Below are 19,430 nucleotides of genomic sequence, written 5' to 3' on the forward strand. Positions count from 1 at the left end.
TCATGGTTTCAGTGTCAAACGGGATGGGAAGAGCTGGGTCAGGAGGACTCCACTGCCTTTGCTCTTTCTGGTTCTCTGTTCTGCTCCACCATTAGGGATGGAGTCAGGCCCTGGAGTTACGCAGTCCTGGGTTTATAGCCCAGCCTGGCCAGGGTTGCTTGTAGGTTGGAGCAGCAGCTCCTGCAGCCTTGTGTTTCCTCTTCCCTGAGAGTAATGCTGTTTCTATCTTGTTGGGTTCATTGAAGGCCACTGAGTTTCCCCACCCAGAGGAAGTGCCTCACTATCATCCTCCTGGGTATAAGACCAGCTCTGGGACAGTGCCTCCTATTCATGGGCTCTGCCTTCTCCCAACCTGTCAATAGGCAGGGTCTGACACCTCTGTCAGTAGACAGTTGCAAGCTGAGCTGGCCCCAGAGGTCTGTGGTGGGGCGCAAGTAAAACAGAGCTGGCATTAAAGTCTTGAGTGTAGGATCCCTTTACCTCCTGTGCCATCCACATTCTGAGATGGGTTACGAGGACAGGAGGTGCCCAGGAGCAGGCTCTGAGAAGGCTCTCTCCTCAGATTTGCTTGGCACTGGAAAGGTAGATGGAGGGCAGAGGGTGGTGGGGACCATAGTCAGCATCATGCACGTCCCATATGCCCGCCAGGTGCCTGGTGCACATCGTCCGTTCCACCTCTCTCAAGTACTCCAAGATCCGTCAGTTCCAAGAGCACTTCCAGTTTGACGTGTGCCGCCATGAGGTGCGCTATGGTTGCCTGCGCGAGGACAGCTGCCACTTCGCCCATAGTTTCATTGAGCTCAAGGTCTGGCTGCTGCAGCAGTACTCAGGTGAGGGACAGGCAGAGCAGGTGAGGTAGGCTTGGAATTAGCTGGGAGTAAACAGGCCAGGGCCTGATGGCCAACGTAGAGAACCTAAGGTGAGTTCAGAAGCAAGAGGCTCCTGAGAGCTTCCTGGAGGAGCTAGGAACCCTGGACATCACAGAAGAGAGAATTCTGCTCACAGGGAGCTGTGGGGTCTCTCCCTGTCTAGACCTTGCCAAGATATGGATATAAGAATGAGTGAGGCTCAGTGCCTGGTAGACTCCCACTTTAAAGCCTAACCTGCTCTAGCAACTCCACCTGCTGCCTGGGTAATAACCAATAACATTTCTCCCCGTGCCTCCTTCTCTTGGTCCAGCAAGTGGATTCTCAGATATTCGTACATCCCGTCCATCTAAGTGCTCTTCCGAGCACCCTCTCTGTCAGGGTATCCAACCATGAACTAACGAAGACCCTCACTTTTGAGGACTTACATGGAGCAAGTAAACTAAATCCTAGGTTCAGGGACTGGAGTGATGACTCAGTGGTTAAGAGCACTGGCTGTTCTTCCAGAGAAACTGGGTTTAATTCCCAGCACCCATGTGGCAGCTCATAGCTGTCTGTAACTCCAGTTCCAAGGGATCTGATACTTTCACACAGACATACATGCAGGCAAAACACCAATGCAAATAAAAATTAATAATTTAAATCCTAGGTTCCATCTGACCTAGGATCATAGTCTTCTCTACCGCCTGTTATTATTTTATAAACATTTTTTGTGCCAGGAACATATATTTATTTGTATATATGGCAATCAATGTAGATGCTATTGTCTTAGAGTCAAGTGTGTGGTTTTTTTGTTTTTTTTTTGAGTTTGGTTTTTTGTTGTTTTGTTTTTTGTTTTATCGGGAAAAGGTTTCTCTGTGTAATCCTGGCTGTGCTGGAACTCAAGGCTGGCCTTGAACACAGAGATCACACCTGCCTCTATCTCTCAAGTGCTGAGATTATAGTGCCTGGCTGAGTCAATGGTGTTTTGACTTCAGTTGTGTGTCGCTGGTTGTGGAGGCAGCAATGGGAGAGGGAGGGAGGAAAGCATTCCTAAGGCGATGAGAACTGGCCTGTCTAGGGAAGGACAAGGACTGCTCCAAGCAGCAAGGGCTTGAGGAGAGTGGAGGCTCAAGGTCATCAGGGGTCCCAGTATCTGAGAGTCTCTTGGCCATAAATAGAAATATAGTCACATACTGCATTGATGTTTTAGTCAATGGCGGGCCAAAGGACAGTGGTCTCACAATATGATGATGGGGCTGAACGGCAATGAATTGTGGTGAATGAACAGCACTGTTGCTCATTCTTGGATTTGCTATACTATATCTTTATTGTTGGAGTGTATTAAGAAACAAATTAAAATGCTGACTATGTATCCAAGAGATGACTCACAAGATAAAGGTGCATGCCACTCAGTATGACCTGAGTGAAATCCCCAGACCCACATTAAAAGAAAACCAGCTCCTGCAAGTTGTCCTCTGATGCCCACACACCCTCCTGCACATGAACACAAACTAAATAAAGGTAGTAAGACGGTTGCTTTTAAAAGCCTGCCCTGTGATGCTGGTGCAGCCTCATCCTGTTTACAGCATCTCAGAATACTGAGCATCTCAGAACAAAAGCCCATCGTTGATATAACACACGACTGCAGGTGGCATTACTCTAAATCTGCTATGCAATGCCAGGAGGGGTTTTAGGTGAAATGGAGTTCCAGAATCTGATCGGCAGTTTCCAGGCCATGCTAGCTGCTTGGTGGAGAATGGAGGAACTAGGACATGAGTGGAGACCCCAGGGAGGATGTAGCTCATACCAGGTGGTGGTAGCAGAGGTGAGAGAAGTGGTCAGATTCTGGGTAGACTTTGAGATGGAGCCAGCAAGATTTGTTGACGGACTAGATGTGAAGTATCAAACGGAAAGTTCTATCAAGGTCAGTGCTGAAGTCATGGTGCCTTCCATATTCTGAGAAGAGGGGTGTACAGGAGCATGCTTGGGGGGCTAATATCAGGGATCTGTGTGGGATGTGGGTCCCAAACTGTCTCTTGGACCTCAAGGAGTGATGTTGAGTGGGCACCCAGAGGTGGCAGGCTGTAAGTTCAAAGGGAGATGTGGGCTGTCGATTTGCATTTGAGGGTTACCAGCAAAAATCTGACATCAAGTGTGGCATGTGACCCGGTAAGCCGTGAACAGAGTGGCTGCAGCAGAGCCACAGCCACAAAATGATTAGACAGCCGATTGTAGGAAGGCACTGGGAGCCAAGGAGCTGCAGGGAGGGCAAGATTCAGGACACAGTAGGAGCGGATTGGTACTTTGGGGCCATCATGCTGGGACATTGCCCTTTGGAACTGGCAGTGAAGAGCCATGTCCCTTGGTGAGCCCCAAAGACAGTGGCCTTGAGGCTGCCAAGCAGGATTCTGCCTGAGCCCCCCAGTGAGAAAGGGCTTTGGGAAGAGCCGAGCAGCCGGATCTACGAACGGGAGGCTGGCTTGGGAGTCAGGAAGCTTTCTTCCTATGATACAGAACAAACAGGTCCAGAGAAGATGAGTGTTTTCCTGCGATCCTGAGTTTTCTGTGGCTGGGACTGGCTGGGTGGGACTCCTGCTTGGACCTCATCCCAGCATCCCAAGTGTGCTGTGTCTCATCCTTTGCCAAGGCCCATGTTTTCTTCCACCCTCCACAGGCATGACCCACGAAGACATCGTTCAGGAATCCAAGAAATACTGGCAACAGATGGAAGCCCATGCAGGGAAGGCCAGCAGCAGCTTGGTAAGGCCCTGGGAGTGGCGGGGGTGGAAGGGTGGGCATCACAGGAGCTGTGCATTTCCTTCTACTGTGACCTGATCCACAGTTGCACTCTTGCTGTATCCCTAGAGTTCACATTTCACTATTTGCTTTGTTATCTGAGTGTGTGTGTGTGTGTGTGTGTGTGTGTGTGTGTGTGTGAGAGAGAGAGAGAGAGAGAGAGAGAGAGAGAGAGAGAGGCTTCCTTGTGCAAGTATGTATTTTCACATACATATATACATTTTTAGACATAAATGAATGTGCACACTATTTTTGGGGGGGTTTCCGTTTTGAACCATCTGGCAGTAAGTGCAGATAGTTATCCTCTTACCTCTGACCACTTTTAAAAGGGTATTCTGGGGCTAGAGTGATGGCTCAGCAGTTAAGAGAACTTGCTGCTCTTTCAGGAAACCCACATTTGATTCCCAGAACCCACGTTGGCTCACATCTCTTAACTCTAGTCCCAGGGAATCTGATGCCCTCTCCTGGCCTCTGTAGGCACTACACACAAATGGTGCAGACACACATACAAGCAAAATACCCATACACATAAAATAATAACTTAAGAAAATTCTGTAATGAGGCTACTTTTATATAACCATAGTACCCATGTAACACCAGAACATTAATAGATGGAACACTACTATTCAGATTCTGTCCCCTCAATTCTAAGTGACACACTGTTCCGTTGGCATGTCTTTTTCACCCACTTTAATTTCAAACGTTCCTTCATGGGTCTTTGTCTTCCTGGCTGACATTTTCGAAGCCTCTGGTTTTACTCCTTCCCTGTGTGGTGGAGTGCCTGTTTCCTCCTGCTGCACAGGCAAAGCCATGGCCTCAGCTTAACATCAGGAGGCATGTCTTCTCTAGCTGTCCCATTGGTGGTGGTAACGGTGATGGCTTGATTGCGGTTCCCTAATGTAAAGTTATTTTTCTCTACTGCAATTAGTAAGAATGTTCTGGATCAGTAAGGCGTGCTTGTCATCCCAGCACTTGGAAGGTGAGGCAGAATTAGGTACTGAAGTTCAGCCTCAGCTACTTAGTGAGTTTGAGGCTAGCTTGGGCTATATGAGACTATCTAACCTGCCATCCTGCCCCTCAGAAAAGCCTCGGGGAGATGCCTTGAGTCCAAGTGGTGCCCACAGATTGTGTTGTCGCTTCTCTCCTGGTCTCCACTGTGGGCTGACTGTGTGAGCCCCTGACATAGGACTGAATGTGCGCCCGGGTTCTTCCCGTCTCCATCACTCCCACCATCCAGTTCCCCTTAGAGTCTTCATCGGAAAGTCCACCAGCTCCCGCAGGGGTGAGCCTCACAGGAACTGTCCCCTGCTTCAGCCTGTTGAGGGATGGCCCTGTGGCTCAGTCATGAGGGCTGATCTTGTCTCCTAGGCCAGACCTTTCGAGATTTCTCATTTTCTCTCTGTCTCTCTCTTTCTCTCTCTCTCTCTCTCTCTCTCTCTCTCTCTCTCTCTCTCTCTCTCTCTCTCTGTGTGTGTGTGTGTGTGTGTGTGTGTTTTTTCGAGACAGGGTTTCTCTAGTTTTGGAACCTGTCCTGGAACTAGCTCTTGTAGACCAGGCTGGCCTCAAACTCACAGAGATCCACCTGCCTCTGCCTCCCAAGTGCTGGGATTAAGGGCGTGTACCACCACTGCCCCTCTCTAGCCCCCCACCAAGAGCCAGCATTCGGCTGGGCAGTGGTGGTGCACGCTTTTAATCACAGTACTAGGGAGGCAAAGGCAGGTGGATCTCTGAGTTCAAGGCCAGCCTGGTCAATATACAGCAATAGAGCAAGTTCCAGGACAACCAGGGCTACACAAAGAAACCCTATCTGGGGGGAAAAAAATAAAATAAAAAAAAAAAAAAAAAAAAAAACAGAACAACAGCAACAAAACAAACAAACAAAAAGCCAGCAGTCTTCAGGAACTTATGAAACTGGTTCCCCACTCTACCTCTGACCAAAGGGACATATGGCTACCTGTGGCACCTATCAGCATGTCAAAGCAGTGCTGACCTCCAGGCTCCTCCAGTATCACACATTTCAAAGTCCCTGCTAGCTACTCACCCTTCTCCCCTCCTCCCCTCCCCTCCCCTCCCTCCAGCTCCCAGGCTTCCCTCCCCAGCTGCTCATTCTCCTTGTGATCCTGCCATTCTGCTCCCTCTCCTCCCGTCTCTCTTTGCCTTATTTCTTTGAGATGAATCTTGCTACAGTCTGAGCTGACCCTGAACTCAGTACCCAACTGCCTCAGCCTCTCAAATGTGGAGATTACAGACATGCAGTGCTATACTCGGCTGCCCAGTTTTCTTTCTCTCCCCTGCTTCCCCCTCACTTTTGCTCCTGGCCAAGAATCCAGCAGGGACACTGTGGTGGGCTCAGGCGGGTCCTTTTGGGTAGTCTTCTAAAGAGAGCACAGAGTCCTGCCCCCCTCCATCCTTCCACGTCCTCTCCTCTCTTCCTAACCAGTGGTCAGTCCTTCCAGAACCACCCAGGGTGGTTCCTGGCTGGTGGTGCTTTACCCCTCCCCCACTGCCAAGACTCCTCCCTGCCCATCAGGACACCACCCAGGCCTAGCTCTGGAACTGGCCCAGACATGAAGCTCTTGCCTGCTTACATCTTAGAGAGTAAAGTTAGTAGGCCTGTGAAACCAGGGGCCACCAGGGCAGATACTGCTTGGGCCCAGTGCCTCTGACTTACCATGTTGTCCCTTGAAGAAGCACAAAAGCTCTTAGCAGAGAGGGGTAAGGAACTGCTCTGAGCTGCCTCTGCTCAGTCAGGTGTGAGTGATCCCAGTGCTGGGCAGTGCGGGTCACTATTCTGAGGGAACTGCTCGGGGACAAATGTACCTGCTAGCCTGAAGAAACCAAGGGCTGCCCCAGTGGCAGTCCTACACCCGAGCCCCTGGGCAGGTAGGATGGGAGAGGGAGTCTCTAGGAACAGAAAGGGCAGAAGACAGCTAGAACAAGTTAGCCAAGGCCGCCTCTTACTCCCCACTGTGTCCTGGGCACAGAAAAGCAGTTCTTGCCTACAGAGTAAAGGCAGGGACAAAAGGTCTGGAAGAATGGTGGGAAAGGAGCCTCAGACTAGCTGGACATCGCCCTGGGGAAGAAGGGTCCTAAATCCAAGGCTGTCTGTCCTCCTGCCCAAGGCCAACTTCCCATCTCTGAACTCCTCCTCCCTACATACCGGGCACTTAAAACTGGTTGGTCAGACAGGTAGTTTAGCCCCTGAGAATGGCAGCCTTGCCATAGGAGAGCTCTAGGAGCGCCCCCTGCAGCCTGAGCTGAGACCAGTGTGTGCAGGCCAGAGGCGGTACCAGGTATCCTCTATGTTCTGCCTTTTCCTTTAGGTGACGTCTCTTGCTGACCCTAGGGCTTGCACTGCTTGGCTCTGTCCTGTCTCCACACCACCCAGTGCTGGGGTTCCAGGCATGTACAGAACCTCACCTGGATTTTACTGAGGTGCTGGGAACCAGACTGTGGTCTTCACGCTTATGTAGAAAGCACTATTATGTACTGAGACATCTCTCCAGCACCTGAGCTGAATTTTGAAAGACATTTTTTAGAAGAAGTTGCATGAAAAATTAAGGCAGGGCATTCCAGGTGGAGACTAGCACGTGACAGCATGCTGTGTCCAAGGACAGGGCCTGCTACATTTTCTCCTTCGTCTGTTTTCATCTGAGTAGTTTTTATGCAACACAGATATGCGTGTATAAAAATGGGCATATAAATCAAAAGTTGTTTTAAGATTCTCGTTATGTAGTCCAGTATTTCCTGGGACTCTGTTGATTGTTTGTTTTCTGGGACTGGCTTTGTAACCTATGCAAAGTCTGTTAATTTTTAGAAATCTTAATTTGTAGTAGTCCCCCCTGCCTTAGCTTCCTAAGTGATGGGATTACCAGCATAAGATGCCATACCTGGCTATAAATTAAACATTTACTAATGATAAGTCATAAAGAAATTTCTTTTAAAATTATTTTTTGGTATACATATAATTTTATTGTTAAGTTGAAAGAAAACATTAATGAATGTGCTTGTTTAATTTTACATAAAGAACTACGCAGAGGCTGAAGAGTTGAAACTACAGAATGTATAGAGACAGCACATCCTGGAATTGGTCAGTGTTTTGTTTTATAGTTGTTAATGCTGAGAACATCACGGTGCATAAGTATGTAGTACAGAACGGCAGGAGTGCATTCAGAACCATGTCAGAATTGATGGAGATTCGGTGCTAACTCACACCAAGAGTTATTCAATCATTTAAAAAAAGAATCTCGGGGGCTGGAGAGATGGCTCAGAGGTTAAGAGCACTGACTGCTCTTCCAGAGGTCCTGAGTTCAATTCCCAGCAACCACATGGTGGCTCACAACCATCTGTAATGACATCTGGTGCCCTCTTCTGGCCAGCAAGCATACAGACAGACAGAACACTGTATACATAATAAATAAATCTTTTAAAAAAAAATAATAATCTCAATTGAAAGTTGGAGACTCAGATGACTAGCCGTTTAGAGTGCTCGCTGCACCAGGCATAGTAGCACGTGCCTTTAATCCCAGCAGAGGCAGGTGGGTCTCTGCTCAAGGCCAGCGTGGTTTACAGAGTTACAGAGTGAGTTACAGGACAGACAACGCACAGGGAAACCCTGCATTAATAAACAAGAACAACTTTTGCAGAAGACCCAGGTTTGGTTCCCAGTGCCTACATTAGAAGCTCACAGTTGCCCGTAACAGCAGTTCACCTGCATTGCATACACATGAAGTACATAAACTCCCAAATGTGCACGTGCATGTCCACACACACACAACTTTGAAAAACAAAACTCGAGTGAGCAACTCAACAGCATTAATTTTAAAACTGACTCTCTAGAGAGAGTACCTCCCTCTCTCTTATTGCTATGATGAAACACCACAACCAAAGGCAACTTGGAGAGGAAAGGGTTTATTTGACTTAGGTATCCTGAGTCACGGTCCACTGGGAAAAGCCAAGGCAGAAAGCCAAGAAGGACAGGAACCTGGAGGCAAGAGCTGATGCAGAGGCCACAGAGGTCTGCCACTCCTCATGGCTTGCTCAGTCTGCTTTCTAATAGAGCCCAGGACCACCAACAATGGGCTAGGCCCTCCCTCATCAATCACTAATTAAGAAAATGCCCTACAGGCTTGCCTACAGCCCAATCTTATGGAGACATTTTCTCAGTTGATGGTCCTTCTTCTGAGATGATTATAGCTTTGTGACCACATGTTAAAGAGCTATAATGACTAAGAGCACATACTGCTCTTGCAAAGGACTTACGTTTGGTTCCTAGCATCCATGTCAACAGCTTACATTGCCTGTAATTTTAGCTCCAGGGGTATCCAACCAATGCCTCTGACCTCCAAGGGCACCCACACACAGGTACACAAACCCACATGTATGTACTTAATTTAAAAATAGGCTGGGATCCAGGCAAGGTGGCACATACTTTTAATCCCAGCACTCAGGAGGCAGAGGCAGGCTGACTTCTGTGAGTTTGAGGCCAGCCTGGGCTACAGAATAAGTTTCAGGAAAAAAAGGCTAGGATGATATCACGTGCCTTGAATCCCAACACTAGGAAACAGACTGATCGGTCTCTGTGAGTTCAATCCCAGCTTGGTCTCTACAAGTTCCAGAATAGCCAGTGATATAGTGAGACCCTGTCTAAAAATAAATAAATAAATTGAAAATAAATCGCTCAAAGGAAGAGTTATGCTATTCAGTGGCTGCATAAGCCAGGCCTCCATGAAAGTAAAGCTAAGTGAGGCCCAGTTGGAGATGGCAGAAAGACTCCCCGGCTCGGGGTCCCTACCACATCAGAGGGCACTGTCTGCCAGCAGAACCGGACAGTATGCTAGCCCAGGACTTCCAGAGGCCTAAGGCCTGGTGGCTATAGCTTCACCAACCTACTCCCCCATCTTCCAATAGGGTGCCCCAAGGACACATGGGCCCAGCACCTTTGACTTGCAGATGAAGTTTGTGTGTGGTCAGTGCTGGAGGAACGGGCAGGTGGTGGAGCCAGACAAGGACCTCAAGTACTGCAGTGCCAAGGCCCGGCATTGGTAAGATATTGGGCAAGGCTGGGCACTGCCAGAGTACCATGAGGAAGGAGGCCAAGACTTGGGAGACCAGGGCTCTGAGAGAGGAAAGATGGTCTCATAACTTTGAGGGTTTCTCTCTGATTCTCCCCAATGAGTCCCATCTTTGATCTACAGCTGGACCAAGGAGAGGAGGGTCCTTCTGGTGATGTCCAAAGCCAAGAGGAAATGGGTGTCGGTGAGGCCATTGCCATCCATTCGAAACTTTCCACAGCAATACGATGTGAGCACTTTTGGGGTGGGCAAGAGGTTGTAGGCCTTGGAAGGCTTCTAACTGGCCAACACAATGACACAGCCTTGTGGGACTCAGCAGGCTTTCCTTTGTCTACCCACAGCTCTGCATCCATGCTCAGAATGGCCGCAAGTGCCAGTATGTGGGGAACTGCTCCTTCGCACACAGCCCTGAGGAGAGGGACATGTGGACCTTCATGAAGGAGAACAAGAGTAAGTGGTAGACTTGTCCTGCATCACTGCATTGCTAATACCTCCTGAATCCTGCTGGGGCCTTCCCCAGATCCAGCAGGTCCTGTCGACTAGGGGCTTCCTGTGAGTGATTAGCATAGCAGCGGGGCCTAAGATGTTTGTGCCAATTCCAGCAGAGATCATGGGCAGAGTGTATGGGGAAGCCCCCTCACTAGACACACTGTCCCCTGCCTAGTCCTAGATATGCAACAGACCTATGACATGTGGCTGAAGAAACACAACCCAGGGAAGCCAGGAGAAGGGACACCCATCAGCTCTCGGGAAGGGGAGAAGCAGATCCAGATGCCCACAGACTATGCTGACATCATGGTAAGCCCTGCCCACATGTTGGGCCAGGGCCAGTTGGGAGGGCAGCCTGGAGGGGCTGTGTGGGGTGGAGGTGTGGAAGTTGGCACCCATAAAACTCTGCTCCCAGATGGGCTACCACTGCTGGCTCTGTGGCAAGAACAGCAACAGCAAGAAGCAGTGGCAACAGCATATCCAGTCCGAGAAGCACAAGGAGAAGGTCTTCACCTCCGACAGTGATGCCAGTGGCTGGGCCTACCGCTTCCCTATGGGCGAGTTCCGACTCTGTGACAGGTGCCGATGGCAGCATGATGGGGCAGCACAGAGGGGCAGGTAGAAGGTGGGCCTGAGGACAGGGATGTTGTGACAAGCCCCATCCCCTTGACTTAGTTTATCTTGGCTGTGAATGCAGTGCAGTACTGGGAGTGGTCAGGATGGAGGGGTGGGTTCAATCCTATCTACCTCTCCTTTACAGCATGGATCAGGTCCTAGAGAGTGCTACTGTGTCAGGGGCTCCCTGAGCTAGGACCTGAGCTGTCTGGGGACAGGTTGAGTTAGCCCCAGGTAGGAAGGCATAGAGCTCAGGCAGTGAGCCTTCTACCACCCACAGGCTCCAGAAGGGCAAGGCCTGCCCAGATGGGGACAAGTGTCGCTGTGCTCATGGACAAGAGGAACTCAGTGAGTGGCTGGACCGGCGCGAGGTGCTGAAGCAAAAGCTGGCCAAGGCCCGCAAGGACATGCTTCTGTGTCCACGGGATGATGACTTCGGCAAATATAACTTCCTGCTGCAAGAGGATGGGGACACCACTGCTGCCACCCCAGAAGCCCCCATTGCTGCAACTGCTACTGCTGCCACCACCACCACTGGGGAGTAGGCCCAGATCCCAGCTGTGGGCAAAGTCCTGGGGTCGGGGGTGGGTTGGGGACAGAAAGCTTTACAGAATGGCCAGGGAGGGCAGGTTAGTTGGGGGCAGGGGACTACCCCATCTGGCAGTCTCTAGTCCCCTGGGTCCCTGTCCATCCTTTCCACCCCCAACACCCCAGGTGTGTATACCCAGGTCATGTACTGCAGCCCCAAGTGGGCCAGGGTCCTTGTCCTGTCAAAATGGGGGCAGCCCCTCCCCAAGTCTAGCTCTCCTGGTTGGAGAGGGAGGGGCCTGGCTGACCTCTCCAGCTTCAGCCTACAGCTTTAATTCTGTCTGCTCCTGAAGGGCTGGGAAGCCTGGGGTCCCCACTTGAATCTGCAGCAGGAAGATCCTTTTACCTTTCTACCTTCTCCCTTTCCTTGGGGGAAGATCAGGACACAGCAGAGGGCAGGAGGCCCTGATTAGCTTAAAATGTAGTTGTGAGTGGAGCTGGAGACACTGTACTGGTCACCTGGGGCCTCAGTTTCCTGCTCTGTGAAAGGGGCAAGGGCGAAGGCAGATGATCTCTGGAGCTAGACCAAGGCGTCTAGATGCTCCTAACAACCATCCCATACCCAGCCATCTTGTGAGCCACTATTGAAGACGCAGCCCAAACTCTATTTTGCAGAAAGGAAAACTGAGGTCTAGCAGGAGGAGTGATTTGCCCAGGGTCTCTAGCCCTCAATTTGGTACAGATCTGGGATGTAAACATTGGTCAAAAGACCCCATCCATTAGCAACTGGAGCTGCTGGGCTCCTCAACCCTATACGGCATTCCTGGGAACCAGGGAAGGGCTACTGAGACAAGAATTGGTTTTGTTAGAGCCCTGTGGGGAGATACTGTTGGGGTAAGCACCAGAGGTTCTATTTCCAAGAGCTTTCACAGAGAGATGGTAGAATACAGGCACCATGCGCTCATGTTCTGCACAAGGTACAAGGCATGGGGAGAGTCCAGGTAATAATGAGAGCAGGGAGGTGACCTGGGATCTATGGGCCACTATGCGACCTCTTTCCTGGGAACCTACTATAAAGACCCAAATGTTTCTCCAAAAGACCCAAATATACTATTACACCTATCTATCCAAGTCCCACTCTATGCCTAACCCTGAGCTGCCTAGGACCCTAACTGAACCCCGGCCCATGCCTCCACCTGCCAAGGTCTCTTCCATCATCTGAAGTGTGTACACCCCTTCATCCCATGACCCATGAGTAGACACAGCATCCCCTGGCTCCCTAAGACATTCCAGAATGTTCCACATCATTGGCATAAGAAGTGGGGCACCCCAGAAGGAACCAGAAACTAAGGCTAGCTAGGAGTGAGATGGAACAGACACTCTATTTTTCCTGCAGCCAGGGTTGCTAGTCCTCGATGGCATAATGATATGCCCCTGGGCATAAGGGACCCGTTCCTCATGCTGCCACTGCCCAACCTTATCCCAATAACCATGGCATGTACCTTTTCCTCTCCCCTGCCCCCTTTTCCTACCCTCAGCTGGCCAGCATGGCAGAGTTTGGGTGCTGTGTGGCTGGAGATGAGGTGAGACCACATCCAAGGTGGGGGCTGCGGCCATGAATGTTGATGACACTTGTTCTCCTGACCTGTGGTGTTGCAGTCTGTCGTCACCAGCCTTGTTTTTAGTGTGTATATATGTCGCCCCTGTGATGCATATATACACAGGTATTAAATATATCGCTCTATATAATATTATATATGTGTGTGGTATCCAAGGGATCTCTTCTAATGAGGGCTAAAGATAAAGAATTTGGAAAAAATGCAGGCATCTTTGTGAGTTTTGAGGTACTGATGAGGTCATCTAGCTGTTTAGAGGACTGGGACTGGACCCATGGCTCAGAGATGATTTGGGCAGAAAGGGCAGGATGGCCCACACCTGGGCCCTGCTCTGGCTGCTAGTTTTGTTTCCCACACATCCATGTCTAGAGGGGAGTACTAGTGTGCCAGGAAAAGGACATGGGTAGCGTTTGTTTCCCACCAGAGAAGGGTGAGTTCAGACTTTTCCTGTTGTTCATCTGTCCAGGGGTCCGTCTAAGATCTGGACTCCCTTACATTCTAGACCCGACCCCTTGCAAGGAAGAGGAAGGAGACATGGATGACCTGGGGTGGGAGACAGCAAAACATTTTAAATGATGAATACAGTTAATCGCTTCTAGCTGGAAAGCTAGGGTTGAATGGGGCCTAGGAGGCAAGAATGAGACGGACAGTAGACATGGAGCGGGGCAGTGGAAGGGGATGCTGCATTTATCAGCTGGGCAGTAATCAAGCTAATGGTCCTTTTAAAATGTCTGTATTAAAATTTAAGAATACCACACTTTAATATTAAATATCATAAGGTATAGTATCTTGATAATAATGTAGATGTTTTAATAACAATTTTTGTCCTTAAAATAAAATGAGAGAGAAACTTGCTTCTTTTTAGCCTTTGTTCTAAAAAACATACGTGTGCACTTTGACTCTTGTCCCCCAGGTGTCGCTCCTGTTCCTCCCTACTGCATCGACTCAGGGGGCCAGGGCTGCCCAGGACTGCTGGGACAGAGCTGGCCCCAGCTGGCTGTGCCTGGGGCAAACATTCCAAGGGGTGAGGGGCGGTGTCTCTGTGTACACATGGAGACCCAGCTGACCCAGCTCAGCAGCACCTTGTTAGCAGGGACAAGCTGTGCCCTGTACAAATGGTCCTAGGAGCCACCCTTTGCCAGCTTTCGTGCAGCCTGCCTGCTCACAGCCCTTCCTGTGGGACTGCCTGTGCCTCTTGCTTTTACCATCATGTGCCACTCGAGATTCTGTGCCCATTTTGGGAGCGTCCAGGAAGGTGAGGGGTCATGCCATGCTTTACAATGTGATCCAGGCTGCAACCTTGATCCTCTGGCTCAAGGAAGACCCAAGGTTATATGAGAAAGTTTCGTCACCTATTTCTGTAGGAGTGGATGCACCAGCCTTGATCATTTGTCCCTGCCTCTGCTTTACCCAATGCTGAAATTATAGGCCTGTGTTACTACGCCCAACAGCTTCCTCAACTTTTAAAGACTGGGCATCTCTCTGATCTCGCGGAAGTGTTTTTCAAATCTCCTAAGGTATGTTCAGTCTAAAGTGAATGTTCACCAGGCAGTCTCACTATAGAGCCCTGGCTGGCCTGGAATCGTTTTCCCCCTCGAGACAGGGGTTTTCTTTGTAGCCCTGGATGTCCTAGAACTCACTCTAGTTCAGGCTGGCCTCAAACTCAGAGATCCACCTGCCTCTGCCTCCCCAAGTGCCAGGATTAAAGGTATGTACCACCATGCCTGGCTGGAATTCTTATTGTAAACCAGGCTAGACTCAAACCTGCATGGTTGATCCTGCTTCTGCATCCCGAGCGCTAAGATCATAAGTGTACTTCACCGTGCCTGGCTTGCCAGTTAACTTTAATCTACTGGATACAGTGGCCTGGGAGCAAAGGTCCTGGACCTGTGAATTCCCTGAAGACAGAAGTTCTTTTGGCCAGGTATGCAGGAGGTACTCAAATTAATAAATGATGGAATGAGAAAAGTAAGACTTAATCTCAGTACTTGAGAGGCAGAGGCAGGCAGAGGCCAGCCTGGTCTACAGAGTGAGTTCCAGGACAGTCAGGGCTACACAGAAAAACCCTATCTCAAACAAAACTAAAAACACAAGCCTGTCTTTGGACTGGAGGGCAGATATATAAGCTTGCAATGGGACATTCCTTAAACCCAGGAAATTGAAGAGAGAGCAGTAAACCTAAGGGGTTGAATGAACCCAATTTGAAATTCCCTTTAGTTCTCTTCTGATGTTCACTAGGCTCAAGGAAGCACTACCCAAGTGAGCACTCACCCTATGTAGATCCATGGGATACAAGACCAACTACCGAAGAGACTATTTTTCTTTGAGTCTGCAGTCTTGATTTTTTTGCTTTTTGTTTTTGTTTTTCAAGACAGGGTTTCTCTGTGTAGCTTTGGAGCCTGTCCTGGAACTTACTCTGTAGACCAGGCTGGCCTCTAACTCCAAGATTCACCTGTCTCTGCCTCCTGAGTGCTAGGATTAAAGGTGTGCACCGCCACCACCTGGCTTGCAGTCTGATTTTTCCATCATAATCAGTGGGCACTTACTATTCTGCCTTCTTCCTTTTCATTTCTTTCACATCTGTAGTTCCCAGTACCAATGAAACTGGATGTTCAGAGCGTCTGGTGGTGGAACACGGGGCTGTTTCTGGCTCTGGGCTGTGACACCGCACTGACCTAGCACCAGCTCCTGTACTCTCTCCCAGCTTGCTCCTGGGGCAGATGCAGGGCCCACCAAGCACCTGAAGACCTTTGTGGGTTCTGTGAAAACTTCGGATAGTCCTTAACTAGGGGCCTGTGTAGTTGGCTGGGAAACACCCATGCCTCAGGAAAGGGTGGGCCTAAGACACTGACCTGACTAATGAGCAGTAAATTCTAGCAGCCCCTCTGGCATGGGTTTTGAACCTGGAAGTTAAGTAGGCCCTGCTAGCCAAAAAGAGAGCAGAAGACCATCCAAGTCCTTAACCAAGTTCTTGGAAGGGAACTCCATGTGGAGGTCACTGCTTGCCTCCAAACAGACATAGCTGTTGCCACATATAAACATTTGTTAGCCTGGCAGTGGTGGTAGCACACACCTTTAATCCCAGGACTCGGGAAGCAGAGGCAGTTGAATCTCTGAGTTTGAAGCCAGCCTAGTCTAGAGTGAGTTCCAGGACAGCCAAGGCTACATGGAAAAACCCTGTCTTGGAAAAAAAAATCTTGCTAGTGAACTGGGACAAATATGGTCAGTGAAAAATGAAGGATGGAGTCAGGACATTGATTAAAAACAGATGTAGACCATCAACCTCCCAGTCCAGAAACCCTGGACATGCGGACAATCAAACTCTGTCCACAGCCCTCCAGATGTCTCTAGGTACATATTCAGCCATCCTTTCTCCCCAATGCTGCCATCTTAGCTGCCCTGGCCCAGCAGTCTGCTGATCACTGGTGACGCTGCCAGGCAAGTCCCCTGATTACAAAGTAAGGGTGTCAGTGTGGACCTTGAGCAACAGGACAATTTTCCAGAGTTAAGGCCTTACTAGGTCTGTCGCTTAGCTCTGAACTGTTTGCAGGCTCTAGTCTGGTGCATTAATTTATCTTCTGTTGGGTAACAGGATGCTTGGGACCAGATCATCTGTGAAGAATGGACAACGTTACTTGACCTGCAGCCCTGAGACCCAAGAAGCATGATGGGTCTGCAGCAGCATCTGGTGAGGACCCCTTGCTGAATCTACATGGCAAAGGAGGCAATACAAGCTTCCCAGGATAGGGTCTCTCTATTTAACCCTGGCTGTCTTGGAACTCACTGCATAGACAGGTTGTCAGGCTTGGTAGCAAATGCTTTTATCCCAAGCCAGATTACCAGCCAAAATCTTGAACATTTGATCCTCCTTCTGTGGTCTCCTGATTAAGGGTGCATACTACTCACCATGTTGGTTTCTATCTCTGTGGTAAGCCAGTTTTGTATTAGAAATAAAAAAATTCTGGGACTGGAGAGATGGCTCAGAGGCTAAGAGCACTGGCTGCTCTTCCAGTGGTCCTGAGTTCAATTCCCAGCACCCACATGGTGGCTCAAAACCATCTGTAATAACATCTGTTGCCTTGTTTCTCACATGCAGGCAGAACACTGTATACATAATAAATAAATAAATCTTTTTTATGATTTATTAAGTATATTTATTAAGTATATGTCCTACCTGCATATGTCCCTACAGGCCAGAAGAGGGCAGCATATTTCATGGTTGTGAGCCACCATGTGGTTGCTGGGAATTGAACTCAGGACCTTTGGAAGTGAAGCCAGTTCTCTTAACCTCTGAGCCATCTCTCCAGCCCTAAATAAATAAATCTTTAAAAAAAAAAAAAAGTTCTGAGGCCAAGTACCAGTTAATGCATCAACCCAGCCCGAGTCAGCCCTGGCTGCAATTACAGTACAACTCAAATCTAAAGACCAGCTCCCACCTCATTCTCACCTCAGGTGTACAGAGCAAAGGGAGACTGGCAGGAGGGAGGGTTCCTTTTATGCTTACTAGACAGCCTCTGATGGCCGAATCATACAGCTGTTCAAAACAAAAAGTAACTCCATTTTATTTATAAGTGTACATGTGCAGAAAGAAACACTGGAAAGTTAAATAAGAAATTAAATTTATTATGAAAAGGAACAAGGTGGGGGAGAAGGGCCAGGGATAGAAATGACAGTGCTGAAGTATGATTTATGGGGTCTGGAGGGGTGCCTAATCTTGGCTGTCTTCTTGACTACATCTGGAATCAATTAAAATGCAAGCAGCTAGGCACACCTGGGAGCGGTTTACTGACTGAATCCTCTGAAGTAGGAAGACCCACCCTAAATCTGGGCCACATCTTCTGGTGGCTTTTTGTCTCCTTGTCCTCACTTGTGCTGACAAGTTCACCTACCCTGTTGCTGTGAGTATTAGAACCTACTTCTTCCGGCCGGATTCCAGCAGCTCTGTAGGAATCCTTCCAGCATCAGATTGAACTGCTGAGACATCCAGTCTCTCAGAACTGAGCAACTGTCAGATCTTTGGTCTTTCTGTCGTGAGACAGCCAATCCTGAGCTACCCAGATCACAGCCTGCATCCTAATAAATAGCATATATATTTTGTTCTATCAGCTGTGTTCCTCCAGATAACTCTAATACACTGCTCTTGAAGAGCAGCCAAGTTCAGTTCCTAGCATCTACATTGGGCAGCTCACAGCTGCCTGTAACTACAGTCCCAGTGGATCCAACTCTGGCCTCTGCTCCCACAAGCACCCAGATACACACATCTACACAGAAATGAAAATAAATAAATAAATTTTCAAAGGTTTTGGGCTTTGATTCATGTTTCTATACAAAAATTAAAAGTAAGGTGAACAAGGTGGCCCAGCAGGTTAAGGCACTTACATCTTAACTGCACAACCTCAGTCCAGTCTCCTTCCAAACATAGTAGAAGGAGAGAACCAACTCTCACGAGTTGTCTTCTAACCTTACATGTGCACCATGGCATGTGAGTGACCAGACAAACACACACACATACATATACAAATAAATGTTTAAAATGTGATACACACCTGCAATCTTAGCACTCAGGAGGCCACAAAAGGATCAAAAGTTAAGATTACAGCTGGTGATCTGACTTGGGGTAAAGGTACCTTGCTGCCAAGCCTGACAACTGGAGTTCCATTTCTGGGATTCGCATGGTAGAAGGAGAGAACCAACTTGCAAACTGTCCTCTGACCTACACACACATGCCATTGTGTCACTGTGTGCACCTACACACAATATAAATAAATAAATGTAATAATTTTAAAAAATCAGGGCAATGATGGTATACACCTTAAATCCCAGCACTTGGGAGGCAGAGGCAAGAGGATCTCTGTGAGCTCAAGGCCAGCCTGGTCTACAAAGTGAGTTCCAGGACAGCCAGAGATGTTACACAGAGAAACCTTGTCTTGAAAAACAAAACAACCACCCCTCCAAAAAAAGATTTCTTTTTTTCATGTGTACGAGTAGTTTGCCTGCATGTATGTATGTAGGTGCTGGGAACCAAACCTGGGTCTTCTGCAAGAGCAAGAAATGCTCCTAACTGTTGACCTAATTCTCTAGCCCTAATTAAAAAAGAAAAAAAAAAAAAAACCCAGGTAGTAGTGGTACATGCCTTTAATCCCAGCACTTAGGAGGCATAGGCAGGTGGACATACAACCTGGTCTACAGCATGAGTTCCAGAACAGCTAGGGCTACACAGAGACACCCTGTCTCAAGAAACAAAGACAGAGGAAGACCATTCTTCTCCAGTCCTCTCCTGACACGGCAGAAGCAAGATGAGACCTGCCCTGCCGAAAAAGATAGGTATTTTGAAAATACCTTTACTTCAAAATTGAAGTCAAAACGTATGTTACATTGGAGAAGGGATTTTGCTTTTGTTTCTACAGGAAATGAGAGAATTTTCTTAATTCTGAATTAAGAAAAATCAGGTTTGATCAAGGAAG

The 19,430-nt window shown here is 48.7% G+C and overlaps 1 protein-coding gene across 2 annotated transcripts in view; it reads left to right on the forward strand.

The window, feature by feature from the left end:
• Zc3h7b (zinc finger CCCH-type containing 7B) overlaps positions 1-13,820 on the forward strand; it is a 53,709-nt gene extending 39,889 nt beyond the window's left edge. For both annotated transcript variants that reach the window (XM_050165652.1, XM_050165654.1), the window contains exons 16-23: positions 649-830; positions 3,523-3,608; positions 9,555-9,688; positions 9,842-9,947; positions 10,060-10,168; positions 10,383-10,516; positions 10,623-10,786; positions 11,103-13,820. In XM_050165652.1, the coding sequence (XP_050021609.1) occupies positions 649-830; positions 3,523-3,608; positions 9,555-9,688; positions 9,842-9,947; positions 10,060-10,168; positions 10,383-10,516; positions 10,623-10,786; positions 11,103-11,367 (1,180 nt within the window). In that variant the 3' untranslated portion in view covers positions 11,368-13,820. The remainder of the gene's footprint in view (positions 1-648; positions 831-3,522; positions 3,609-9,554; positions 9,689-9,841; positions 9,948-10,059; positions 10,169-10,382; positions 10,517-10,622; positions 10,787-11,102) is intronic.
• The last annotated feature ends 5,610 nt before the right edge of the window (positions 13,821-19,430 follow it).

The sequence above is a fragment of the Alexandromys fortis genome, unplaced genomic scaffold, assembly GCF_014885135.2.
Source record: "Alexandromys fortis isolate MF-2015 unplaced genomic scaffold, M_Fortis_MF-2015_v1.1 scaffold_157, whole genome shotgun sequence".
Taxonomy (NCBI): Eukaryota; Metazoa; Chordata; class Mammalia; order Rodentia; family Cricetidae; genus Alexandromys; species Alexandromys fortis.